Below are 25,907 nucleotides of genomic sequence, written 5' to 3' on the forward strand. Positions count from 1 at the left end.
TAGCAATAAAAGAGCTCGATAATGTCTGTAATAAATACCAAAAATTGTATCATACATGTATATATAATTATTTATTTGTGCTAAGGTACATTTCGAATAGATTCTATTCTCAGGAAATGATATCTGAACGTAAGAGTACTAACAGTTTACATTTCATTTCGTATGTGGTGACAACATCAAATGCATTTATAAATCCATTCTTAGTCAACAGATTCTTCGATTCCCTTTCATCAATTCACAGAAATAAGATACCACCATTTAAAGTAGGCATTAAGAGAGTTCTTCAATTAAACCTGTATATGAGGTCCATTCTATATGAATTTAAATTGGAATTCGGAATTTGTGAGATTTTTATGGATAGGTAGACAGGGGCGTTATTGTTACAATTGGGTGTTTGTGATTGGGACAGAAAGATTTAAATCTGGGGTTGGAGGCCTTCCAAGCAGCCAACAAAGACCAACTTCAAGGCGGCCGCGTACTCTTCCCTTACTCTCCGTTAACCCACACACACACTCGGCTTTTATTCCTTACATTTATTTTATTTGTGTAAAAGGCTTTGATGTGGACTGGTGGGAAGTTTTGATTTCTGAAAGGAAAGGGGAAAATAAAAATTGCTGGCATTCTAGAGAACAGTGCCGCGCTATATACGAGTGGTGAATATGGCTATAGACCTGGCCCATGTCAGATAAGGTCAGAAGAGATCTATGTACATTTATTGCTGTGTTCTGAGGAATTTTATGTGAAAATTGAGGTGGGAAGATGGATTGAAGATTGCAGTCTTTGGCTGAGTAGAGAATGCGAAGGGACTTTTAAATCCCAGATGATATCTAGTGGCTTTATCTCTGTTGGAATTTATACTTGTACACAGTAGTGGGGTTTTCACAACTGTGAGCCATTGCTTTGAAGCATTTATCATCAAGATTCCTCAGGTAGGTGCACAAAGCTTTTGTAGAGTGACCTTATTGCACCGGATTAATTACTCTGATTGGGAATTAACACTGTGCCCTGGCTGTTGATGGGACCTCGTGTTTGGCCTGTGACATGTGACTGATGATACCTTACATACCTGCACAGGTGTATTCAGGTGTATTCTTTGTTGTATGATTCAGTATTGTGCGTACACCTTTTATTAAAAGTTTGATTTCAAACAAAGATTAATCACTGGGCCTCATTGTGTGTAGATCAAGTATTCAATAAACAGGTGTAAATGAAATATTAGTGGAGATTTAAATGTATGACAATATGCATACAAGTATTTAATACTGTTAATACCTCAAATAGGCTAGTTATTGTGACCAGTCAGTACAACTCGGTGGTGTGTTTGTTTGTGAGTGTTTTTATACATTCCTGAGGATTAAAGATTTTTTACTGGGCCTGTACAATATCAAACAGTGAAGTTGTGCCTTATTAATTCTGTGTGAACACAACTAGGACTATATCTTCCTCTTGACAAATTTGACACTCTTTGTTTATTTGATTAATATTAAATCACACAAAGATACAATTTATTTGTCATCGCTGCATGGCTTATAATTGTCGTGTAAAGTCCATAGGATAAATATAGCCAGTGTTGACCAGCGTGTAGAAGGTGAGAGCCCGTCAATGTCAGAATTCGCCAGCCATCAGAGCAGTTGTCATGGCGGGGTTTTATTGTCATTATGCAGCAGGTGCTTGCTCCGATATGTATGTATCCTGGCCTCATATACATCCAAAAACGATGTTTTACAGATTGTATTAAATGACAGTGATATGTTATCTTCAACATGAAAGCTCTCATAGTTTTTGAGGTGTCGTGATAGAGGCATTAAAGGTTGACAAGGAAAGGAAAAAAGTTTATTTTTATTCTAAAAGGGTAAATATTGAAATGTTTAACGCCAGAGGGAAACTATGCTGTATATTGCTTTTTTGTTGATTATTTCTAAAGAAATGGTTTTCTGAGAGAGCACTCCAAATGGAGAAATCTCTTGTGTGCAAAGGCATGTTGTCAAAGCATTGCCACATTTCCCATGGTCTTGTAAGAATGTGTATGTATATAGGTTTTTATTACAGTTTGAAAAAAAGCTTTAATGCTCTTGTGTTTATTTTTGTGGGGCCTGAGTTTTAAGTCTGCAAAGATTTTTATTTGAGCTTTTTCATTATGGTTATTCACTACCATGACATGAGCTCGTTTCACATTGCACTGATGAAGGACCGTTAAGATTTCTTTTCCATTATGCAAACACGTACATTGTTTTTAAACAAACATATCAGATTAAGTAATCAGGCAGTTAACTGTGCTTAATATATGACGGTTTGTCATCAAATGGGGACAGTCAGTGTAAACACACCCACTGGTACACCCTAGTTGACAAGGCCAACGGTAAAATCAAGCGATTTTCTGATTAATACATAAGATTTGTATCATTCCTTTGTGAATAGGCATATGATAAGCTGTAACACTTAAAGGAGTCCTTACTGACTGTTTATGCCGAAAAACAAGTCTACATTTTCATTTCTCCAAGCGCCAGACTTGGTAACAGATCAATGAGGCAAGGTTTCTCAGGCCTGCACAGCACAATGGAGGGGAGGCCCTGAACACACCTGCGAGTGCACACACACAGAGAATTATCCTTATCTAGATTGCAAGAATTCGTTTTATGGCACTTTTTAACTTAAACTGACGGCTAGCAAATTAAAGTTTGGTTGCGCCAGGTAAAACCTTTATTTTTTCAATGCACATTGATCTGCAAGCGAATTTACATTGCATGTTGAAGTGTTGCAACAGAATGGGAGCCAGGCCCCAGATTGTCTCGGCATTGAGTTCACAGTCAGGGTACATACAGTGCACAACAAGCCCCCCAGCCTGACTGACATTTTAGGAGAGGGCTAGCTTGTTTTTTGAATCCATTGCCAGACTTGTTGACAGTAGATTACACAACTGTATCTTTCTTTGTGTTTCAGCCATTGTATGGATGTGTCACTGTCGTGCTCCTCTGAGGAGATTGGGATGTCCCCCGGGATGAGGGCACTGCTGGGTCACTGATGGCTCCTGTCCTGTCTGTATGTCTGTGGGTGGTTCTTTGTGCTACATGCATCCCCACCCCAGCACACTCGGAATGCCTCAACACCTCAGGTATGCATATCTTTATTTTGTCTCATTGAGTATTGTTAGCACAATTCTTGAAAAAAAGCAAACAGAAAATTACTTCAATCAATAAATTGTTAAAAAATACCTTTCATGATATTTTTTCCTTAGATAAGAAAAGATTGTAGAAGAGACTGCTAAATTAAGTTCAGATATTCTTTAAAGAATATATTAAGTACATGTTCAACAAATTGCAGAGAAAAATTTTCATTTCCATGCATATACAACTGAGAGGGGGTGAATCAATATATCCTGTTCCAATATATATTGGTAGTTTTTAAAACACAGCTGAGGTCTCATTGATAGGAGGTGTAAACTTGTCTTGATTTATGGAGATCTGCAAACTGATCATGACCCCAGGAGGCCTATCTCCTCTTGACATATATATTTTACTATAACCATGAACTCAAAATCAGAATGCTAATAGCATACCTGGTATTGTTTTATAAAGTTAAGATTCTGTAAATATTCATCATTTATATGATTATATATTTTTAATATACCGGTAATTATTTAAAAATTATACTTGTGGTAAATAGCAGTTGTGCAGAAGCGGCAGTTTTACTTCAATGCCAAAACCCTGACAATCATGCTGGAGAGCAGTGGTCGGATTTCTCATGATATCACTAACAACGTCCTAAAGATTCTACTGGAGGAGGTGGTGGGCTACAGCAGAGTGGAGGTACAACAGGAGCATGGCCAATCCTACAATGCCTCACTGATCCTCAACCGTTTACAGGGCTGTTCAGAGTAAGTATTAAACCCCCTACAACACCTCACTGATCCTTAACCATTTATAGGGCAGTACAGAGTAAGTGTTATACATCCTACAACATCTCATTGATCCTAAACCATTTACAGGACTGTACAGAGTAAAGTGTTATAACCCCTTCAACATCTCATTGATCCTCGACCATTTACAGGGCTGTAAAGAGTAAGTGTAATACCTCCTACAACATCTCATTGATCCTCAGCCATTTACAGGGCTGTACAGAGTAAGTGTTATAACCCCTTCAACATCTCATTGATCCTCAACCATTTACAGGACTGTACAGAGGAAGTGTTATAACCCCTGCAAAATCTCATTGATCCTCAACCATTTACAGGACTGTACAGAGTAAGTGTTAAAACCCCTTCAACATCTCATTGATCCTCAACCATTTACAGGGCTGTAAAGTTTAATTGTAATCTCTTTTACATTTCATTGATCCTCAACCATATACAGGGCTGTAAAGAGTTAGTGTTATAACCCCTTCAACATCTCATTGATCCTCAGCCATTTACAGGGCTGTACAGAGTAAGTGTTATAACCCCTTCAACATCTCATTGATCCTCAACCATTTACAGGACTGTACAGATTTAGTGTTATAACCCCTTCAACATCTCATTGATCCTCAACCATTTACAGGACTGTACAGAGTAAGTGTTAAAACCCCTTCAACATCTCATTGATCCTCAACCATTTACAGGGCTGTACAGAGTAAGTGTTATACCTCCTACAACATCTCATTGATCCTCAACCATTTACAGGGCTGTACAGAGTAAGTGCTATAACCCCTTCAGTATCTCATTGATCCTCAACCATTTACAGGATTGTAAGGTGTAAGTGTTACATACAATCCCTCACTCATCCTTAACTGTGTCTACAAGGGTGTATTTAGTATCTCACTGTTATTTTCCACATACAACACCTCAATCATCCTTAACTAGTTACAGGATTTACAGTTATATATACCTTGTTTTACTAACAAATACAAAAAAGTGTAGGTAAAATTGGAACATGGCTTCACTTCTAATAACCGCTAAAATATGATGAAAGTATTTTCAATTAAGAAGCTACCTTTTCTTTGAGAGATTTCTGTGCATTGATATATAGCATTTTTGTTTTGTATGGGTGTACTCACAGAAGTTGTTTCATTTACATGTAGTTGTACATTTGGGAATATTCTTAAGCTTGTTGCATGGTACAGAATATTTCAATCATAATATTAAGTGTATAACAGGTACATGTGTTTTGCCTTCATACAGTTGTACCAGTAGTGGGACCCATATTGTGCCCAAGTCCATGGTTAACATTGAGGTCCCAGTCACCTCAAAACTAAACACATGGAAATGGACCACCCCTGGTTATGTAGTTGATTTGGGTCGTCTTGGACCGTCAGCCAGGTAAACGGTTTTATATCAAGTTTTATCTTTTCATATTTCATTAAATGTCTTTCATATGAAGACTGAGGAATTCAAAGCAAAAGGGAGATAACTCTAGTTGTTGGTACATATAATATAATGTTCATTGTTATCAATGGTTTTGTAGGCTGGGGATTTTCATGCCGCAGTACACAGTGGAAGAATTGTGGGAACAGGAAGTGATCACTGACCACTGGAGATCCTTGTTCCTGGACAGGTTTATTGAGAAATTTTCCTTTAAATCCTCGTTCTCAGCCCTGGTCAACTTAACTCTTTCCAGCGACATCAGTGACAACCCTCAACACTTTTGCGAGACAGGCTGTCATGGAGGACTGTATTATGGACCAGGCTGCAGCAATCAACACCAGAACTGTTCTGTGCTCTTTTCAACATATCCTGGTAAATATTTGTGTAAGATGTTGAATGACCATTCAGAAAACCATTCAAAAATACCTCTTAATACATATGGTGGTATTTTGTGTAAGTACATAGGTATTTTCATTCATTGTGTGGTCATGGAATTGCCAAGTTACCACAGGTTTGTTTGTGTTAATATTTTATTGTGTTTAAATAATCTGAACCTCACCTTGCTAAAATGGATTTATTTTTGGCATTATCATAAGTTTAAAATGGAGAAGTGGAAATTAAACATTGAGACTTGAGCAAACAAACATGAAGTTCTGAGATCAAGCTTGCTTTATGCTTCCAGAGTATGATAAGTACATCCTGAAACCTCTGATAGAGAAGCTAAACCTTCCTCTCATAGTGGCCTGGATTGGGGAGAACTTCATCCCCTTCATTTCTGACCTTCTACAGAGACAGCAGCCGGTCCTGTTCTTTGATTTTGACCCCAGCCCACTGACCTCCACCTACAACCTGACCAGCCTCCATCTGATGGCATGCGACCCCTCGGAGGACCCAGTCACCACCGGCTGTGAATTCAGGGAGAGGACCTACCAGAAATTTGTGTGGAACAAAATCTATGTGAACACTCCAGAGGCTGCCCATGTGATCTCAAAGCTGGGTTTTTCGGCTCACCAGTATCAGGCACTACTTCAAGCTTACTCAAAGAAGCCATATGCAGAAAAAGTGGCCTGTGATTGGTTGAAGGACAATGAGGTCATTTGGAGGTCGTGGATACCACCTAATCTATCCCATAAGCCTCGTATCTTCTTGTTGGGAATGTTTCCCCTGGAAAATGGTCTGTGGAATCAACCTGGACTTAAAGCAGGTGAGATTCTTGCTTCTCTAAAGTCATTCATGTATATTTGATGTGAAGGTTTTCCAGAATAATTGTTGACTTGATTTTGGGTATTAGTACCAGAAATTTTATTTTTGGAAAATGGTAACAGTTTAAAAAGTAAAAGTTCAATGATATAGGTTAGAAATGATATCTATAAGATAGTTAATTTAAATGACCATGCAATTTTTTATAAAACTTCCATGAAGATATCTTGCTTGATATATTCAATGCTAATTCACAGCAACTAGCTAAATGATTATTCATTCTGTTTGTAAATAGCTGCTGAGTTGGCCATTAGTAGAGTCAACCAGGATAAAGCAGTGCTTCCAAAGTACGACCTTCAGATCCTCTATATCAACAGCCAGTGTAAGGCAGACGTAGCCATGAAGGAGTTCATCAAATATGTCCAGAATGACAAAATGGGACCCATTGTTGGAGTTTTAGGTAATATATCACTGACTGTTTTTGATTTCTCTTGAAATATTGTAAAACTTGATTTAATGGATTACAAATACCGTATATGGATGTTTTGATGCCTCTTTGGTAGGCCCTGCCTGCTCTGATGAAGCAGAGCCAATAGCTTCACTCTCCAAGCATTTCAACATGTTGACAGTCAGCTATGGGGCAGACTCCTCTTCTTTGTCCGACAGAGTTACCTACCCTTATTTCTTTAGAACCATTCCACATGCAGGGCTACACAAGTAAGAAAAGAAAAGTAGAAAATGCTATCATTAATGTAATAACTGAAATATTAAAAATCAATTAAAAATGTTATTTTTGTTTTACTTATATTATCTATTTTGCTATTCTCTCAATTCAAAAATACTTCATAGAAAATCAGTTAAATTTTAAAAATCATCTTTGCAATAAAGAGATGTTTAAATTGACTTTGTAATCAGTATCTTTGTTACTCTTTCTCCAGGTACATCTACCAGCAAATGTTTTCACAGATGGGTTGGGAACAGATTGGGGCCCTGGCAGAAGACACACAGGACTTTCCGGCCTACCATGTGACTTTACAGGACTACCTCAAGCTTCATGGAATCAACATGGTGGTGAAACAAAACCTCAAAGCTGTTGGCTCTCACACTGACCTCACACAGGTAATTAGAGATGATATGTTTGACAAAATTTATTTTTGTTACCGTATTTTGTATATTATATTTGCTTAATGCCTTCTTCATTGTTGCATGAGCTAGCTATTATCCCAGTATATTTCATAATTTTTAAGATGATCAATTATTTTGCATTTTGCAAACAAAAAACCCAACAGATAAAAATGACTGGCACGTATAATCTGTGTAGTTACATCTACATATTAAAGAAGACATTATGTCAAACATAAAAATTGTACTTAAGGACTCATATAATTTTGTTCTTGTTAAATTGAAGGTGTTTGCAGACCTGCGATCTGCCAATGTAAAGATCATCATTGCCGACTTCTTTCCTTCCACGGCCAGGGTTGTCATGTGTGAAGCATACAAACAGGTAGGAACTCTTTTCCTGATATTTCTTTTATTGGCCATGCAAGGAGAAAACTTTACAACAGAATTTTATTACCCAACTTGCTTTCATAAAAAAGGAGTAAACATAAAATATTATGATGCTATATCTTTAAAAGTCTTTAAACAATAATGTTTAGGGTAAAATGAGTGAAATCTTTTACTGTTGTGATAAAGGAGTAAACAAAATAAAGATAAAATTATCTTATAGCATTTTTATATTTATCAATTTATATTGTTATTTCAGAGAATGACTGCCCACGAGGGGTATGTTTGGTTCCTCCCTGGGTGGTACGAGCACGATTGGTGGGATGTTGACCACCACAACAAAAAAGAGAACCGGCACGATGTGGTTCCCTGCGATACTGCAATGCTGAGATACGCTGTGGACGGACACTTCATGCTGTCGAAGGCGTTCTCAGGCTCCATCAAGTCTCTGGTGATAGGGAATCTTACTGTAGGACGATACAAACAGCTGTACACCGAAAAAATCGGGCAGGAGGTAAAGCAATCGTGCAAATGATACACAAAGTGGTTTAGAGTACATATAATCTATGATACACTAAGTGGTTTAGAGTACATATAATCTATGATACACAAAGTGGTTTAGAGTACATATAATCTATGATACACAAAGTGGTCTAGAGTACGTATAATCTATGATACTGACGATTCCTTATTTTTATCTAGTTCTTTATTCCATGAGTTTTTCTTTTTGTATCAGAGTGTAAGGATATGAAATTGCAAGCACCAAACCTGTGATATAATTCTTGTAGTTCAAAACTGTCAGAAAAACGAAGGCAAGATTTTAAAAAATGAGGGTTTCTTCTCGGAATTTTTATGCAGTTAATTCCACTATTTTATTTGACAATGAAAATCTTTTTACTGGTGTTTTATTACTTCAATATAATGAAATCGATTGTCTTCACTGTAAACTGAATTTTCTTTTTAATTTTCTATTGACTGCTGCTCTTAAAAAAACCACAAGTCTTTTTTATTTGTTCTTACAGAAAACAACACCAAGTTCCTTTGCAAGCTTTGTATATGATGCTGTGTGGGTCTACGCTTTAGCCTTGAATACCCTGTTGGAGTCCGACCCCATTGCTGTCAAACACTTGCACTCCGATGAAAACACAAGGTTGGTATAATGGTAGAAGGTGAAAATACAAGAGGAGTATCAACAGTACTAGGTGCTCGTCAATGACAGCAAATTTAGCTCTCATCAATGGGGTAATACTTCAGTCTGTGTGTTGATGTGTTGATTTAGATACAAGAAAAGCCTCTCTCTTGTATGAATTAAAATATACCTTTACCTTTTCTTTTATTCTTATATAAAATTGTCATTAAAGATAAGAAGTACCGTAATCAATTTCTGCCAAATTTTGTCAAACAAATTACAAACAGAAAAATTTTTACCTTGAGAAAAATTTTATGTGAATATACAAGTGTATGTACATAGAAAAATTGTTACCATGAGGAAAATTTTGTGAATATACATGTGTATGTACATGTACAAACAGAAGTCAAATAAAAAATTTTGCAGGCATTTAGTGGAAAACATAGGAAGGGTTCACTTCCCAGGGGCATCAGGAGATGTTCACTTTGAAGGCTCGGACCGCTTCAGCAACATTGATGTGATGCAGTTCTTTCACAATGGCACCTGTGTCATCGGCTCCTACAACCCGATCACTAAGGGCAACCAGGGACAGCTAATCCTAGACAGGTCAAAAATCAAGTGGCTGACCCCTGGGGGAAAGGCTCCTAATGATGGGCAGAAAGGTGGTAAAGTTCAAAGTTTATTACTCTTTATTTATAAAGCCATTGATTTTTTTCTTGTTAACTAATTATATAAAGATATAATTTGGGACCAGATGAATTTGGGTTTATCAGATGTGGGTTTTTTTAATTATCAATGTACAATTTTTATACACTTTATATATGTTCATTACAAATCAGAATTTATCAGTAATATTGTCAAAGGTGTCTTTCTCCAATGGGCTTCATTGGAAATTGTAAGTTGTACATTAGATAAGACCTATATTATTCCTGTTTTTTGTTTCAGTGAATAAGCGTTGTGTGATTGAGAACTTCCGAAATTTCTTCGGTGTCAACTGTGAGATGGCCATTGTGATTGCCAATGTCCTTGGTTTCGCTTTTCTGTTTTTTGTGGTTCTGATTATCATATTCTTCATCAAATGCAGGTCAGACATTATACATTTCTTTTTACTGATAGGTCAGGATATTTTATCAAAATTTTCAGTTTGAGAAAATTCAAAAGGATAAACTAGGTTAAACTAGTCACAATTATTTGATCAAGTTTTTTGGCAACAGATTTTTCAACTCTTGACCTGTTTTTAGCAGAATTATTCATTACCATTGCTCTCGATATTCTAGGTATGATGTGAAAATGCGCAGCACACATGACCGTATGAAAGAGTTAGGGCTGATGCCGGACTTTATCAAGTGCTTCACCCTGGACGAGTGGGAGATTCCGAGAGACAAGGTGGTGCTGAATAGGAAGCTAGGGGAGGGGGCGTTTGGCACTGTGTTTGGTGGGGAAGCCTACCAAGATAATGAACTGTGGGTAGCTGTAGCTGTCAAAACCCTCAAGCCTAACTCACGCCTGGAAGAAAAGGTTTGTATGATTCTATATTGATTCATAGTCATAATGTGCAGTGAATCAAAGGCTCTTCATATCATTCTTTGTTTGAAATTTTTATTTTTTAAAAGCAAATCATAAATTGATGCTAAATTAGCTTTTGATTTATTTTTTAAAATGAATTGATTTCATATTTATGAATATATATACTACTTGTAAGTAAAGTTACCCCCCTTTAACACATTTTATGACCATTTAATTGTAGGCGAAGTTACTCCCCTTACAACACATTTCTTTTTTATTGTTTCTGTCATCATTATGTGAATTGCAATCTTTAATGACTGATATCCTATTAAACATTTCTTGCTAGATTGACTTCTTCAGTGAGGCTGATGTAATGAAGAGATTTCACCACCCTAACATCGTACAACTCCTGGGGGTGTGTACCAGAGGGGAGCCTTTCATGGCGGTCATGGAGTTCCACCTGTATGGTAAGGACAGAGTTATAGAGCCACCCTATGATAACACAAGCAGTTTATTTCATAAGTAGAAACTAGAAGATCTCTTCAATGAAGTAGGAAAAGAATGTTTTTATGTCCAATATCCGCTTGGAAGGAACATGTTTGAAATCCCAAACCCCTCAAATCCTATGCAGTGCTTCTACTTTCTGTATAATTATTTTCTGATAATTAGTAATAAGTGAAGCTAGAGATCTAGGTATGTACATGTAGTTGCAATCATTTCCCAATATTCTGAGTGTACAGTACTTATATTGATGTGTACAGGTGACCTGAAGACCTACCTGTTGTCTCGCCGTAACCTGGTCGGTCTGGAGTGTAAGGAGGCAGATGAAATCCGACCGGAGCGGCTGACGATGATGGCACTGGACATTGCCTGCGGATTACGTTATATCCACGACTTGAAATACGTACATAGGTGGGCACTCTACGTTTAATTGTTAACATGATTGCAGGTAGACTCTTAATTTTGTTAGATTGATTGTCTCTACATTCTTTGGAACAGAACTGGACCAGAATCTGTATTTTTCACTATAATTTTATGTAAAATTTGCAAACTTATTATGATATTTTGATGCTTTGATAGCCAGTTTTAAAAGTATATTTGAAAAGTGAAACATTTTCTCATTTTTCCATGCATTTGGCAGAGATCTGGCATGCAGGAATTGTATGGTCCACTCCAGTGGTCGTGTAAAGATTGGAGATTTTGGGATGACACGTCCGATTATTGAGTCAGAATACTACAGATTTACAAAGAAAGGTAACAGCAGTAATACAAAGCAGCCAAACTGTTGCCATAAAAAATAAACCAAAGAAGATCCTACTATATTAATGTAGCCAGGAGATAGATGTTAAATATATATCTCTTTTGTGTAATTAAGTATGCTACCCAAGTACTTACATATCAAGTGATATGCCTCTCTATTCTGCCCCTAGGTATGCTGCCAGTGAGATGGATGTCTCCCGAGAGTTTGTCAGATGGACTCTTCACAGCCAAGTCCGACATGTGGAGCTATGGAGTCCTGTTGTTTGAGATTGTGACGTTTGGTAGCTTCCCTTACCAGGGTCTGTCTAACAGTCAAGTGGTGGAGTACGTGAAGGCAGGATCCCGCCTGATGCTGCCGCGACAGTGCTCCGAGGACTTGTGTACATTTATTTACAGTTGTCTGGCCTATGAGCCATGTGACAGACCTGATGCTGGTGAAGTCATAGACCAGCTTCTGAAGCATCCAGACTTCTTGTTGCCATGTCTAGACGCCCCAACTACAAGTGTGGAGGACACGGATGATACAGAACTTTTGACCTCATCTCAACAAAACACCATCACAAAATCCCATTCTCTCAACCTTACAACATTGTTAAATAGGCTCTCCACAGCCTCTAATGATGGCAAAAGACTCAGTGGGGCCAGTCAAGGGGGGAAAGTTCAAAACAAGTATTCCATTAAAACATTTGTGCCGGCCATACTTGGACGACCCAGAAGCAATAGCATTAGCTCCCCACAACCTAGTCAGAAAAATCATGAATATTTTGAAATCCATGACGAAAGTCCCTCCAATACATTGGAAAAGCCTCATCGTCATTCTTTGGAAATCCAAAGGGAACACACGCAGCTTGATCCTAGCATTTCACTGATGGACAATTATCCCACAGCAGGGGAAAGAGCAGACGCTACCAGTGATTATTTCAGCGACAATTCCAAAGAGATAGTTCAAAACTTGACGTTTGAGTTTTGTCAAACAATCACGTCACTATAATTTTTTACAGTCATTACATTTGTTTTTTATGGCCTTGCATAAGTCAATCAAACAATATGTAGTGAACACAATTTTACTGACAAGACTGTCTTCCATTTTCGCAAACATTCCCATTTAATCAGTTCCATGAATCATGATTCATAAGAACATAAAAGCTTGCCACCTTAATTTATGAAGCCTCTCTACTGTCCATTTTGAAAAAAAAACCAAACGGTGCTGTTATCCCGCCCCTGTAGAGGGCAGGAGTTGTCTCTAGGATCTGTGATATTTATTAACTACATTTTTATTGCCGGCGGAACAAAACTGCCACCTTACATTGTGTATGTATAAAGCATTACTTTAATGACAATGCAGTGACGTTTCACCTGTAATATTTTTCATGTCAATCATTGTTTTACTTAGTATATATGTAGTTTTGAGTAACTGTATTTGTCAATATGAGTATTACTGATTTTATTTTGACATGTATGATTTATGTACCAGCAGGCATGTTTATTATTCATATTATGAGATAAAATTCTTTTTTCACTCAGAAACTTTGGAACAGAAATCAGTTAGCTATGCAAGACTGAATGCATCTTTTTCTAATACACTGAAAATTTCTTTACTGTGATCCTTAAATTTTATTAAAGAAAATGATATATATGAGTTCAAAAATTTATAACCTTGATTTGAGTTTTTTATTCGACATTTTAAACAAGTCTTCTTATCGAATTGACTTATTATTTAAACACTAAAATGCTTTCTAGGTGAATCATGCTGAATATGATGTGTTAGCTGGTTATGTAATTTTTTCGGCAATGGACTTTACAATATAACAACCTGCATGAATCATCAGAGAAAGCATTTTCTTGTTTATAATTACATCTTTCAACAAATTAATGAACTTATTGGAAAGAGTAAGCTGAGGTAACTAAAGTATTTGTCAGTGTACATAAGATAAAAGAAATATATAGCCAAATTGTCTTACATATATATGGGAATTTGAGTCTGATATCATTATGATTATTTCGTGCAGTCTATAATTTTTTAAGTAGAAAATACTTGGTAGATGTAAATATATGAAATCAATTCATCATCATGTGCATGAATATGGACTACATGTACATTTAAGACCCCGTTCTTAACAAAAGAAAATCCATACATAAGCTATATATAACACAGTGCAGTGATATAAGTAAAAGCTAACCTAAGGACCTGGTTTTAATTGGATTGTCAGAACCAAACTTCACATACTAAGTATTTTTTGAAAAAGTCAATTATGTTAGGAAACAAAAAATTTATGCCGGGGTATCAATTTCAATACATGTATTCTGTACATAAATATCACTGTATATTTACACCACTTGGAATGTCAAGTGTTATATTCCTGTGATTTTCCATGAAAACACTTCTTGACATTTTTTTTCGATTAACCATCATTAAATTTTGAATTATTTATTATATCAGTACACTGACTGTTAAAGTATATGTTTAAAAATTTAACATTCCATTGTTGTTTGCTTTGATCAATTAAGGGATAACTTTTATCATTCTAGGGATGAACTTTACCAACAAAAGGCATTTTGATACACATAACAGAAAGAGCTATAGTCCCAAACGTAAAAGTCACTTATCATACTTATCTTATCAGCCATCTTCTTATTTTTGCAATAATAGTTGGCATAATAAATGTGATAAACAAATTGCATGGAGAATACATCCATGTTCAAGCAGACTTCATAAAGCAAGAAGACATTAACACCTAGAGATCAAATTAATCCACTCCTTCCCAAACTCCAGTTTCACCCTAAATTTGCTCATGTCACTTTTTTTAAATTGACATTTGGAGACATAACTTAGAAGCAAATACAACACCCACAGCTCTTAACTCCAGGAGGCTGGATGGTTAACAAAGTAACCATAGAATCTTCTTTAATAAATTTTCAGATGTGATTTGTTAAGCTATAAACTTTCATTTTATTGTAAATAAAAAATCCATGTATTTTACATTTTAATTTTCTAATATCTTTATACAGAGTTCTTCTACTTGAGGAGATTAATAAAGTCTAAAAATGGCCACACCAAACCAGCTCTCTTAATATCATTTTTTCTTTGATTTTGTTTAAAATACAAAGAGTACACTAAATCATAAGATTACAAATCAACAGATAAGCTTTAAGGATGTTAAAGGGATATTTCCTAACAAAAATAGAATACAGAAATCTAGTCACTTTATGTATCAACGGTGTAAAAACAAGTCTTTAAATTTTCAGAAATTTTCTAAACTTTTCAAAGTCCAAGGGCTGTAACTCAGTTGGTGCTTGATCTTAAAGCCATACATGTATATACTGAAAGAAGTCCAGTGTCTTCCAGTTAGCAGAAACAACATGAAGACAACTAATAAAAATGAACCTTTCCCATTGACATTATATCATCAGGATGTCATCTGTGATCTTTTTTCTATGTCTGTGGATTAAATGAAATTGCTACATGTATAAAGCCTAGATGGTGTTTCTTCTATTTTTATTTTACTTTGAAGACTTTGCTGTGTTAGAAGACACTGAGCTGCTTGAACAATGTTAAACTGTATATTGAAGGGGTTAATCTAATTTTCTGATTTAATTAGATTGAATGTATACATGTAAAGTAATTCAAAGTAAATATCTATTATCACTTGAAATCTAAAGCTTTAGATCGTTAAAACTGACAATTTGTGTGACAAGTTAAAATTCTTTATAATTTTTTCATTTTGACATACTCAAGTCATCTAATAAACTCAGATGGCAAATTACTACATCAAAAATGCTGTGACATATAAATCCAAAGTGGAATACTCTTACCTGGCCCTCATAAAAAGAAAATTTTAGAAACTTTTGTCCTCTAATGATACATAAGCATATTTCTATGGAGTCACTATTTTTATGACCAACCAATGGACATGCCCTATTTTAAGTTTGCTTGCTGATCAGACATTTGTGTAAATAACACTTACAATTTACAGTGTTTTCTAAATTAAAATAAGTGAAAAGCTGGCAATGTGACAGTAAACTAGGTTATCTTTTACCGGTATGTGAACTACACCATAATCCATGTCAACCCTGAATTAATAAACAATAACTATGGTACAGTATCCAGAGATGGAGTCCCCTATATGCAATATTTTGCCAAAAATGAGTGCAAAAGCTGGTACACTGTATTTTTTCATTAACAATGATAAATCAAAATCCTAGCAACATGCGCAACTCTGATACATGTACAATTATTTCACAAAAGAACAACTTCCTATCTCGAAAACTGTAGAAGTTATCTGTACAATAGGGGCACCCTATATGCAATATTTTGCAAAAAAAAATGAATAAGTTCAAAAACTGGTATTTTTTTTTCCATTAATGACCAGCTATCAAAATCCTAGCAACATGCACACTTTTGATATATGCACAATTAATCTACAAAAGAACAACTTCCTATCTTGAAAACTGTAGAAGGAGTTATCCGTCGATAAGGGTACCCTTTTGGCAGCCGACCGCCCGCCTGCACGCCATTTTCACCATCTTAATAATCAGATTCTTTGTTTGAAAACCTGGTTAAAAGTTATGAACTGACCCTCTGACAGGTTGAACACACAAATTCCATCTAATTCAATATATTACAAGCAATATCTTTTTTTGTTAACTATTTTATTGTAAAAATTCAGGCCCTCTTGGTCAGCCGGACTTTAATGCATCGTTCTGACAGCAAAATTGAGGGTATTGGTTGACAAGACACAGTAGTACATTACTTAATTACAAACATCAAAAACCACTCCAATATGAGTGTTCCACAAAATGTTTCACAAATACACGGCCTATAACTAGGACGGCTTGTCATCTCCTCGCATGGCTCGGTAATTATTGATTTCATGCGGAAAGACCTTGTCCAGCTCCACTAACAAGGCTGCCTTGAATTTCTGAAATTCAAATTTAATAAACCTCTTTTAAGAGAGACCAACTTAGCGATTTGTCAGGAACATAAATAAAAAATTAAATTATTAATTGATTATATAGATTAAAAATCAAATGTAAATTGAACGATGAATAAACTTATTCTTTTAAGTCACCTTAAAATTGTCAATCTTTCCTTTCACTTGTTCATTTTTGGCAAGAGCTTTCTCCAAGCAATCTTTAGTGTACAGGTTTGGATTCTTTCCTTGATCTATGTAGCTAAAAAATGTAGACATTTATTTCAATTTGTTATTGTCTTATATAAATAGTAATGATAGTACATGAACTAAACAGCTGAAATGATCAATATGTATTTATTAATAACGTACATTAAAAAAAAAAAATTCAATATTCACTTTTTCCTTTATTTTTTTTAAAACATGTTAGAAGTATGCCAAGACATGCAGCACTTTGCAGGATGATTTCTTGTGGACCCCATGTTTTAACAAAAAAAAAAAATCGCCATTTTTTGTACATGTGCGCATGTGTAGACTCCCAAAACGGAGTTCAAAATACTTGCAGAAATTCACTTCCATTGACTCCGTTTTGGGAGTCCGTCTAGACTGTTAACAATTTACATGAGAAATTAGCCGTTAAAACGAGGCAATATCCAAGTTACGTCCCCCCTGTTTGATTTCTTTCTTGGAGGTACCCAATTTTTTTTAACGATTTATTTTTACACAAGCCCTTGTGGGCAACGCATATTCTGTTTCCAATAATTACTCACTCAAACACTTCAAGAGGAACCTGAATATCCCCCATCTGTGTTTTCAATTTGTCTATCTCCTGCAAACCAGTTACCATAGTATGCCTGTAATAAATAAATGATTCTCCATAAGTTTGATAATAATCAATAATAATAAACAAATGATTCTCAATAAGTTTGATAATAATCAAACCTCCTGAGATCATTTTGTAACATTTTGCATATAACTGAATAATAGACAAGATAGGTGACGTTTTTATGTTAATTTACTGGTACCATGGCTAAAACTTACAACTTTTGGTTTAAAACATTTTGTCCTTGGGGTTGAAAATCGCTAACAATTATCCCTAGCTGTCTTGTATTTTCAATAAACAACTCCAATTGCTGCTCCAATGCCTCGAATTTATCTGCTTTGTCCGCCATCTTTAAAAAAAAATACCTGCTAAAATGCGCGCGATCGCATTTTCTAAGATTTCCATTTCTATGCTTTATAAAAAAAAATGATCCAGTAAAAATCGAATCTATCTTCTAATATACATAAGAATTGATATTCAAATATTGCACAACTTAGTCATTAGAACAAACAAATGATGATAAAAATAACCGAAGTTTTAGAATAATTGCTTTAATGTTTTTACTGATGCGAATGCGCATTTTTTTTTTAGAAAAACTGCTTTCACTTTCATTTCAACAGTCACCTCGATTCATCATCATGTTGTCGTTAAAACTACTACAAACTTTATCACAATGCAACAGTGCAAGAACAGTGCTCATATCAGGAAGGATTCTTTCTGTGGATGTTATTAACTGTAAAAGAAATATTTTAAAATGTTATTCAACCCAAAACCAAGAGCAATCAAGCAAAGAAACCAGAGAAAATTCGAAACCCAAGACCGGTGCAGAGTTGGATGTAAAGAGAAAGAGTCCATACGAAGGTTTATCAGCGGGTCAGAAAGGTAAAGGATTTTTACGGATATGGATGAATATATCTTAAAGAATGTTATGAAAATATTATCATGAATCGTCAAATGAAAAATTGTAAATGTCATATTGAACTATCGTGCAAAGTTTTGCTTGACATCACATGTATAGGTTTAGGATCTACAGATGACAGAAGGCATGTTAGCAGGTCAAATGCCTTTTTCCATTGATCCGTCGATATTGTAATAAGTGAGGAAACGATAATGACTTAATAGGGACTCAAACCAGGGATCTCTGTTATCTAGTTAGATCTTATTACGAAATATCTGACGTTTTCCTCACTTTTTTAACGATTTTGATATACATGCCAGGAAAACGTCAGAACCAGCGCCATTACGAAAACTGAAAATTTGCCACCTCCAGTTCATTCTTGGCTTGATTTTAAATATTTATAATTTATATCAAATGTTTCAGTCACAACTAATTACCGTAATAAACGATGATATTACTGCTCACTAATATTGTTTATGGGTCTTTACATCCCATAAACAGACTCTTTCAATCCATTGAGATTTATTTGGATTTTGTGCATTTTTTAAATCTCTCGAGAAAATAGGTCAACAACACTATTGTTTATCATTGTGATTATTAAAATGTGCAGTAAAATTATATTTTTAAGCCGTATAATTGAGTTTATAAATATTTATTTATTTAAAATTGTGCCGCTTTTAGGTGGAGGCGGTGAATTTCCAGTTTTTGTAATAACCCTGTCCTGACACTTTTTATGGCATGTAAAAAATCACAATCGTTAGAAAGGCCAGGAAAACGTCAGATATTTCGGACTATACAATCTCTACTGCCGATCATCTAAGCCGAAATGTTATGTATACTGTAGTCCATACAACTCCAATCACTACACTCCTCTCTCCTTTATATACTGTGGAATCATTAAATTTCGTGGGGGCCAATTTTCGTGGATTGCTAAAATTTTATAGGTTCATGGGGAAGTAATTTCGTATATTTTCTTATACCTACAAAACAAAATATGACTTTTTAACCCTAATATATAATTTGTGGAGGATGTTAATTCGTGGATGAGAGGTACCCACGAATTCCACGAAAATTGAGCCACCACAAAATCTAATGATTCCACAGTATATATATGTCATATTTGTTCCCCCATCCCATTTTATTTAATGTCTTGGACATGCAACTATCAAGTTTTACTTTTATTTCATTATAGTTGTGGAGGCAGGAAAAGACCTGACATACATAGCTGTAATAGTGGTAGGCGGCGGATTAATCGGTAATATATGTCACCATACAAATCAGTTTGGTATACGGTCAGTGAACTGTAATAACGATGTAGATTTTGATAAAAATTGAAAAGTCTTTTTGTTTACTTGTTTCAGGCTACATCCTGTACAACTTGTATCAAGAGCTGTGTGCTACAGATGGGGCCACCAGTGTGTACAGTGCTGCCGCAGAAATCTGTAAAAACGATGGGAGGGTAAGCATAGTCTCTAGTGTTATAAAGGAGGGATAAGACATGTTTCTAGAGAACCTGTTGTAATTGTTAATTTTGACAGCCTGAAGATGATAGATAAATACATGCAGAGTATATATGAAAACTATCATGCGTTTGAAACTGATTTTTTTTTTTCTTACAGGTGATTAATGCAATGGGTGAACCTATCAAGGTGTATGGAGAGACAGACAGAAGAGGCAGACGAAGACATGTCAGGTAAGCCCTGAATAAATACATAGAAATCAGGGATAATAACTCCTTCACAAAGAGATGGCAAGGACAGTAACTACCTCACACAGAGAATACAGGGGCAATAACTCTCTCACACAGAGAATGCAAGGACAGAAACTACCTAACACAGAAAATGCAGGGGCAATAACATCCTAAACACAGAATACAGGGTCTCTCACACAGACAATGCAGGGACAATGACTCTCCTACACCCAGAATGCAGTAGTGTAACTAACACTGATCACATATAAAAAATGCAGGGACAGTAACTTTTTCACATAGACAATGCATGATCAAGCGTGATCTACCTGACATAGAGAATGCAGGGGCAATAACTCTGTAACAACAGGTGCTATCATTTCACATTTCATTGTAGAGGTGATTAGTGTTTAATGTTCAAATTAGAAAATCTGCAAAAACAGTTAAATGATATCAGCATCTCCAAAATTTTCAATACAGAAGTTCCTTTTGGTAATTTGATGTACAGTACTAAGTTTTCTGATGTCAAGAATATTTCCTCTCAGACTCTGCTGTCTCTAGCACCAACATTGAGATAAAACTGACATTACCTGTATATTGCATTCTAAGACTTGAGCGAATTAGGTAAAAATGTCAGATTTTTGTTGCAGGATGAAATATGATATATTTAAAACAGTTAATAGCTATACAGTGGTTACATGAAATTCTTTTACAGTACTGTTACTGGGGCTTAGATCTGCATTTGATATGCAGTTATTTTCATTTTCTTCGAAGTATCAGCCATTTGCTCATTTTAATCTGAACTTTGGTGTATTGATCACTTGTTTTCTTCCAGCCATGAAGAGTTCATAGTTGATGGGGCTAAACACATGAGAATGAAGTTCTATCTCCAGAGTTCTCATAAAATGGCAACAGTATACGCCGAGGTTAAGCAGGTAAGTGACTACATTGTATAGGTCTACCTGAAGGACTTGCCAATAATACCCAACCATGCCTGGGTGTCACCAGAGTTTTTATTATCCTAGCTTTCAAGCAACATTTTTGTCATGTTTTGAGCTCAAAACAAAGGATGATGTGAAATATGACCCCAAGTTAATTTATAAAAAAAAAAATATTGGAATTTCTGCTTCATTTTGTTTGTACTTAATTTTTAAGGTATACGTTTACTCAGAATGAAAACAAATTCCACTGATGATAATGAAAACCCATCTATTGTGTGTTAAAGACCTATCATGATAGTGATTTTTTTCACTTTCAAAAAAGTAGGTCAATGACCTACTTTTTGAGTTAATGGCCATTGAATATTTTTGGAAATTTTAAGAAAAATCCATAAAAATTTTACCCTATGATTGATATTTTCTTGATTGTAAAAAAAGTACAAATTGCTTAACTCTTATAAAAATGAAATACAGTTTATGAATGGCAGTGACACTTAACAGACATAAAGCATTAAGTTTTCATTCACAATTTTTATAAATATTCCAGTCCGAATTTCCTCTATCAGTTTTCAAATCCCTACCCATTTTTTATTCAATTTAACAGAAAAATGAATTATGATAATACTAAAAAACTTATAGCATTAAACTAAGTATTTTGCCCTTACTCTGCAGGCATAAAACTTATATGAGGTCAATGATCAAAATTTTGAGATATATGGTGTTTTTTATCGTTTTTAAGCATTTTTCAATATTTTTGTAGCGTGTGCCATTCGATTATCTAAATGAAAAAGTCAGATAAAGCCAACAAAAAATATGCAAAATTATGTTGACTAACAATTAAAATCTTAACTTTGAATATTTCAGTACTACCAAATATAATTCAGTGAAAAACAAAATCTGAAAATTTTAGTCCGAATTTCCTCTGTTTCGCTAAAAGTTGAATTTTTTTTGAGGCGAACTCCATAATTTTGTAAAAATATCGAATAGTATGTCAATAATAATTCGTTTCATAAATACTTTTAGTGTTTAGAACAAATTTTACTCATGAAATTGAACTTTATAACAATCCGAATTCGTGAACTCAAACCCTGAGTAAACAACTTCCTTAATATATGTACTCTCAAAGAATCCCTTTTTTATCCAAGATGAAACAACCACTTGGAAGAGACCCATCATTATATATGGTAGTGGTACACTGTATACATTCTACTGGTATTCCAATGGACTTTTAGCTCTGCCAAACTCTTAAAAGCCTTTAAAATACCGGTATCATATAATATTTTGAACCCTGTGATATATTGAACTGGGGTTCATAATATCAATGTTATAAATTAAACCCCCCCCCCCCCCCCCCCCCCCCATAAAATATTGACTATGGCTACGATATTTATTTAACCCCCTTTCCGATGGCACTGAAATTAGAGGGGTTCAAAATATCGCGGCCATATTATTTTGAACCCTCTCTCCAAAAGCAATAAAAATTTGAGGGGGGTTCAATATATCGTGGCCATAATTTATTGAATACGGTGTTCAATTTTTATAGGGGAGTTCAATATTTCGCAGCGATATATTGAACCCGGGTTCATAATATCGCATAAATTATTGAACCCGGGTTCAATATTTCGCGGTATCAAAAAATTATATGACACCGGTACATGAGCCCAATTAGGTACATGTTTCTCTTTCAGATCAGTGTATTTTATCCATATTTACCTATATGTGATAGGACAAAAATGTACCTCATTGTCAGAAGTCTTTTTACAACATTTGACATTTTTCTCAGCGTCACACTGAAATTTCTCAGCCAAGCTGAATATAAAAATTACCACTTCCCTTTACACACTCTTATCCACACATTACTATTTGGTAACCGGGATGGAGTTATCACTACACACATATTATCCAATTATCTCTTTCATTCTGTTTGTCTAAGAATGAATGAAACAAAGTTGTATGCAGAATCTATTTCATGTAAATTGTACCAGTACATTTAACTCAAAGATTGCTATCACAATTCTGTTTCTGTAATATTTAAGTGAAATTACCAGTAGATGGTCTGGATACTTGTATGTGAATTGATAACTTAGAAGTATCCTGATGTCATGCTGCCAACTTGATTCTGTTCATTATTCATACGAGAGAGAGAGAGAGAGAGAGATAATACATCACATGAGTGATTCTTTTTATCACAGTTTAAACACATATGTATATAAAGCCTTTTTGAAAAATATCATTTGTGAGGAATTAATAATATTTATATGGCATTTTAGTATCCAAGAATGTCATATTGCTCTTTTAATTAAATTAAAGTCATACATTTCTTTTAAATTTTGAAAATATGATGATTCAACTGCATTCCATAAGGCCACATTCTATACCTTAATAATTTTAGTTAGCTTATTTAATCAGTTAAATGTTGGATATGCATACATGTTGGAGCATATGTATATTGAATTTTCTCAGTACCAAAAAAAAAATCACCACACAATTGATGAAATTATCTATTTCTGAGAGGTTCCTATTGCAAATGATCTATTTAAATCGAGACAGCTAGTGGCTAGTTTTATTATTCAAGAACACATCATAGAAAACACATCTGGCCTGATTTACAGGTATTCCTATTTGTATTTATAGCAGTACTTGAATGATTAAATAATCAATAAGGAAAACTGGATCAAGTTTGTGGTAGGAATAGTAATTAACTGGATTGTCGTTGTGCTAATCATAGAAAAGTATTTATAGAACTTAAGATTTCCTGATCTTATGTACACTAAGCAGAGTCAAAAATATCTTAATCCAGCATTTCAACTTTCACTTTAATGGTTTTTAAACTGAGTTGTTATTTTTTTTGCAGGAACCAGACAAAGAGAGCGAGTACGTCTACCTGATTGTAGAAATGAAAGGATTCCCAAGCAAAACCATCGTCATATATGACAGGCGATGATAGCTACTGAAGCCTGCAACAAGCCACGATTTCAGACTTTAAATCATAGTGCCTCTTATAGGACCATTTGGATAAGAATAAAGAAATGATGTTTGTCTTCCTTAACTATCAAACGCTCTCTCTAGGTTCTCTAACATTTGATAATTTACTACTAAGCTACTGTTACAGACACATTATTTATCCTGGAAATGAACATAAGAATATCCAAAAACAACAGAATAAACAAAACTATAGAGAATACTATGAAACATATGTAAACTTTCATGTTGTGAATAGGGTCTCGGTCTTTATTTGTATATAAATGACTGTAGATTCTAGTGACTTTCAAATGAATGTAAAAAGTTAGATAATAAAATAAACCATGTAAATAGTTGTGCATTATTTAGATGGAATAAATTTTGAATACATGTTAAGAATTTTTTCTTGATAACATTTCAAATTGGGGATATGTTCAAAGAATTTTAAAGATTTTTTTCTACCCTCCCCTTCCTAGCTGCAGGTCTGTAGCTCAAAGTCTGAAAAAGAAAATGGGTGGACGACCCGGGAGATACAGTGCCACTCTTGAAAAATTTGTGTATTTTTATATTGCACACAAAAACTAGTTTTTGACTGATTACATCATCCAAATTGTTTTAGATTGCGAGCTACAGCTATCTCCTTATATGTATAGAACTTGTAGTTTAGGTTTCCATTTATATAATTACTATTTTGTTTCACAAGCAAGTCTCTAGGTTTAGATTGTGGCAGTTTTTCCCATATTGAGTGGTAATTAGCTATCTTCTATAATTATAGATAATCATGATGAAATCTGTCAGTACTTGACTGATTTTTTCAGAGGATTGATAGACATATATTTTTACATGTAGTTCTTTACCATTTCATATATATGTTGCAGAGATAAAAATAATAAAACAAATATATATGGTTTTTAAGTGCATTTGTGGTGGGGTTTATTTTTGAGAGTATATTTAGAATCGTAATTCTAAGAAAAAAGTCAGAAGATAAAAATATATAAAATAGTAATAATTATATAACACATGCTTTAAAAAAAAATATAGATAATAATGCAGATGTATAACTAGCTTTATCATAGGGTAACAAGACCAGATTACTAATTTCCTTTCCTAAGTATTTTGTCATTGCATATCGTGTGGTCGTGTGGTTAAATTTGTACAGTACATGTATCTGAGCCTGTAGATGCCTCATATCTGCAAAACCTTAATTTCCCATTTTCCAAAGATTATCAGTTAAGACTTTTTTCTAAAATATTCAAACCCTACCTACCTCTAAATCTTGCCCAGATATAACTAATTCCTACACAAAGTAAGGTGCTGATCTGCACACTGTTCTTAGCTGACCTGAACCAAAAGCTGTAGTATGCTTTACTCTGTATGTGTCAGCATCATTCATATCATTTCTCATCTGCTCAAGGACCCTCTGGAAAACTTAAAATTGGCACTAGGCATCAATGGGTGAAGGGTTTATTTAAAAAAAAAAAGGACCAGACACATTCCACCCATCACAAAGGGTGATTATTTAAGAAATAATGAAAAACAAGTGAGGTGTTAAAAAATCATCTCCCAAACAAGATGGCAAGTTATATAAAATCTTTTTCATACTGTAAGCTTTCTTACTTACTCAATATACAATTTGTTTAAACCATGAGCTATTGAAGCTCCTAAAATATAGCAAAAAAATTCCAGAGATTTGTAGGGTAAAAATGAAGTTTTAAACAAAATGATGTTAAATAGGATAAAATGGACATGGGTGT

General features: G+C 34.8%; 3 protein-coding genes across 11 annotated transcripts; 2 read left to right on the forward strand and 1 right to left on the reverse strand.

Annotated features, from left to right (window-relative positions):
• Positions 1 to 458: 458 nt before the first annotated feature.
• Positions 459 to 13,595, forward strand: LOC128187754 (uncharacterized). 9 transcript variants are annotated; one of them, XM_052858304.1, is made up of 19 exons: positions 459 to 929; positions 2,941 to 3,112; positions 3,664 to 3,874; positions 5,153 to 5,290; positions 5,436 to 5,707; positions 6,018 to 6,539; positions 6,831 to 6,995; positions 7,099 to 7,252; positions 7,474 to 7,654; positions 7,944 to 8,039; positions 8,301 to 8,555; positions 9,064 to 9,191; positions 9,597 to 9,835; positions 10,116 to 10,254; positions 10,448 to 10,688; positions 11,023 to 11,143; positions 11,438 to 11,588; positions 11,818 to 11,930; positions 12,107 to 13,595. In XM_052858304.1, exons 2-19 carry the CDS (start codon positions 3,022 to 3,024, stop codon positions 12,925 to 12,927), a joined length of 4,038 nt encoding a protein of 1,345 aa, XP_052714264.1. In that variant the 5' UTR covers positions 459 to 929; positions 2,941 to 3,021; the 3' UTR covers positions 12,928 to 13,595. The 9 variants fall into 9 exon arrangements, with proteins under 9 accessions (XP_052714264.1, XP_052714271.1, XP_052714272.1 ...); XM_052858311.1 differs by having other exon boundaries at positions 9,597 to 9,832; XM_052858312.1 differs by having other exon boundaries at positions 3,667 to 3,874.
• A 53-nt stretch (positions 13,596 to 13,648) lies between these two features.
• Positions 13,649 to 18,046, reverse strand: LOC128187757 (mediator of RNA polymerase II transcription subunit 10-like). Its single transcript, XM_052858314.1, has 4 exons — positions 17,888 to 18,046; positions 17,617 to 17,700; positions 17,006 to 17,108; positions 13,649 to 16,855 (listed from the first exon to the last, which is right to left on the reverse strand). The coding sequence occupies exons 1-4, from the start codon at positions 18,016 to 18,018 to the stop codon at positions 16,760 to 16,762; spliced, it is 414 nt and encodes a 137-aa protein (XP_052714274.1). The 5' UTR covers positions 18,019 to 18,046; the 3' UTR covers positions 13,649 to 16,759.
• Positions 18,047 to 18,247: 201 nt separating this feature from the next.
• LOC128187755 (mitochondrial import inner membrane translocase subunit Tim21-like) lies at positions 18,248 to 24,552 on the forward strand. The gene is made up of 6 exons (XM_052858313.1): positions 18,248 to 18,551; positions 19,760 to 19,822; positions 19,929 to 20,026; positions 20,187 to 20,260; positions 21,090 to 21,189; positions 24,047 to 24,552. The coding sequence occupies exons 1-6, from the start codon at positions 18,308 to 18,310 to the stop codon at positions 24,134 to 24,136; spliced, it is 669 nt and encodes a 222-aa protein (XP_052714273.1). The 5' UTR covers positions 18,248 to 18,307; the 3' UTR covers positions 24,137 to 24,552.
• Positions 24,553 to 25,907: the final 1,355 nt, after the last annotated feature.

This window comes from Crassostrea angulata, chromosome 6 (genome assembly GCF_025612915.1).
Source record: "Crassostrea angulata isolate pt1a10 chromosome 6, ASM2561291v2, whole genome shotgun sequence".
Taxonomy (NCBI): Eukaryota; Metazoa; Mollusca; class Bivalvia; order Ostreida; family Ostreidae; genus Magallana; species Magallana angulata.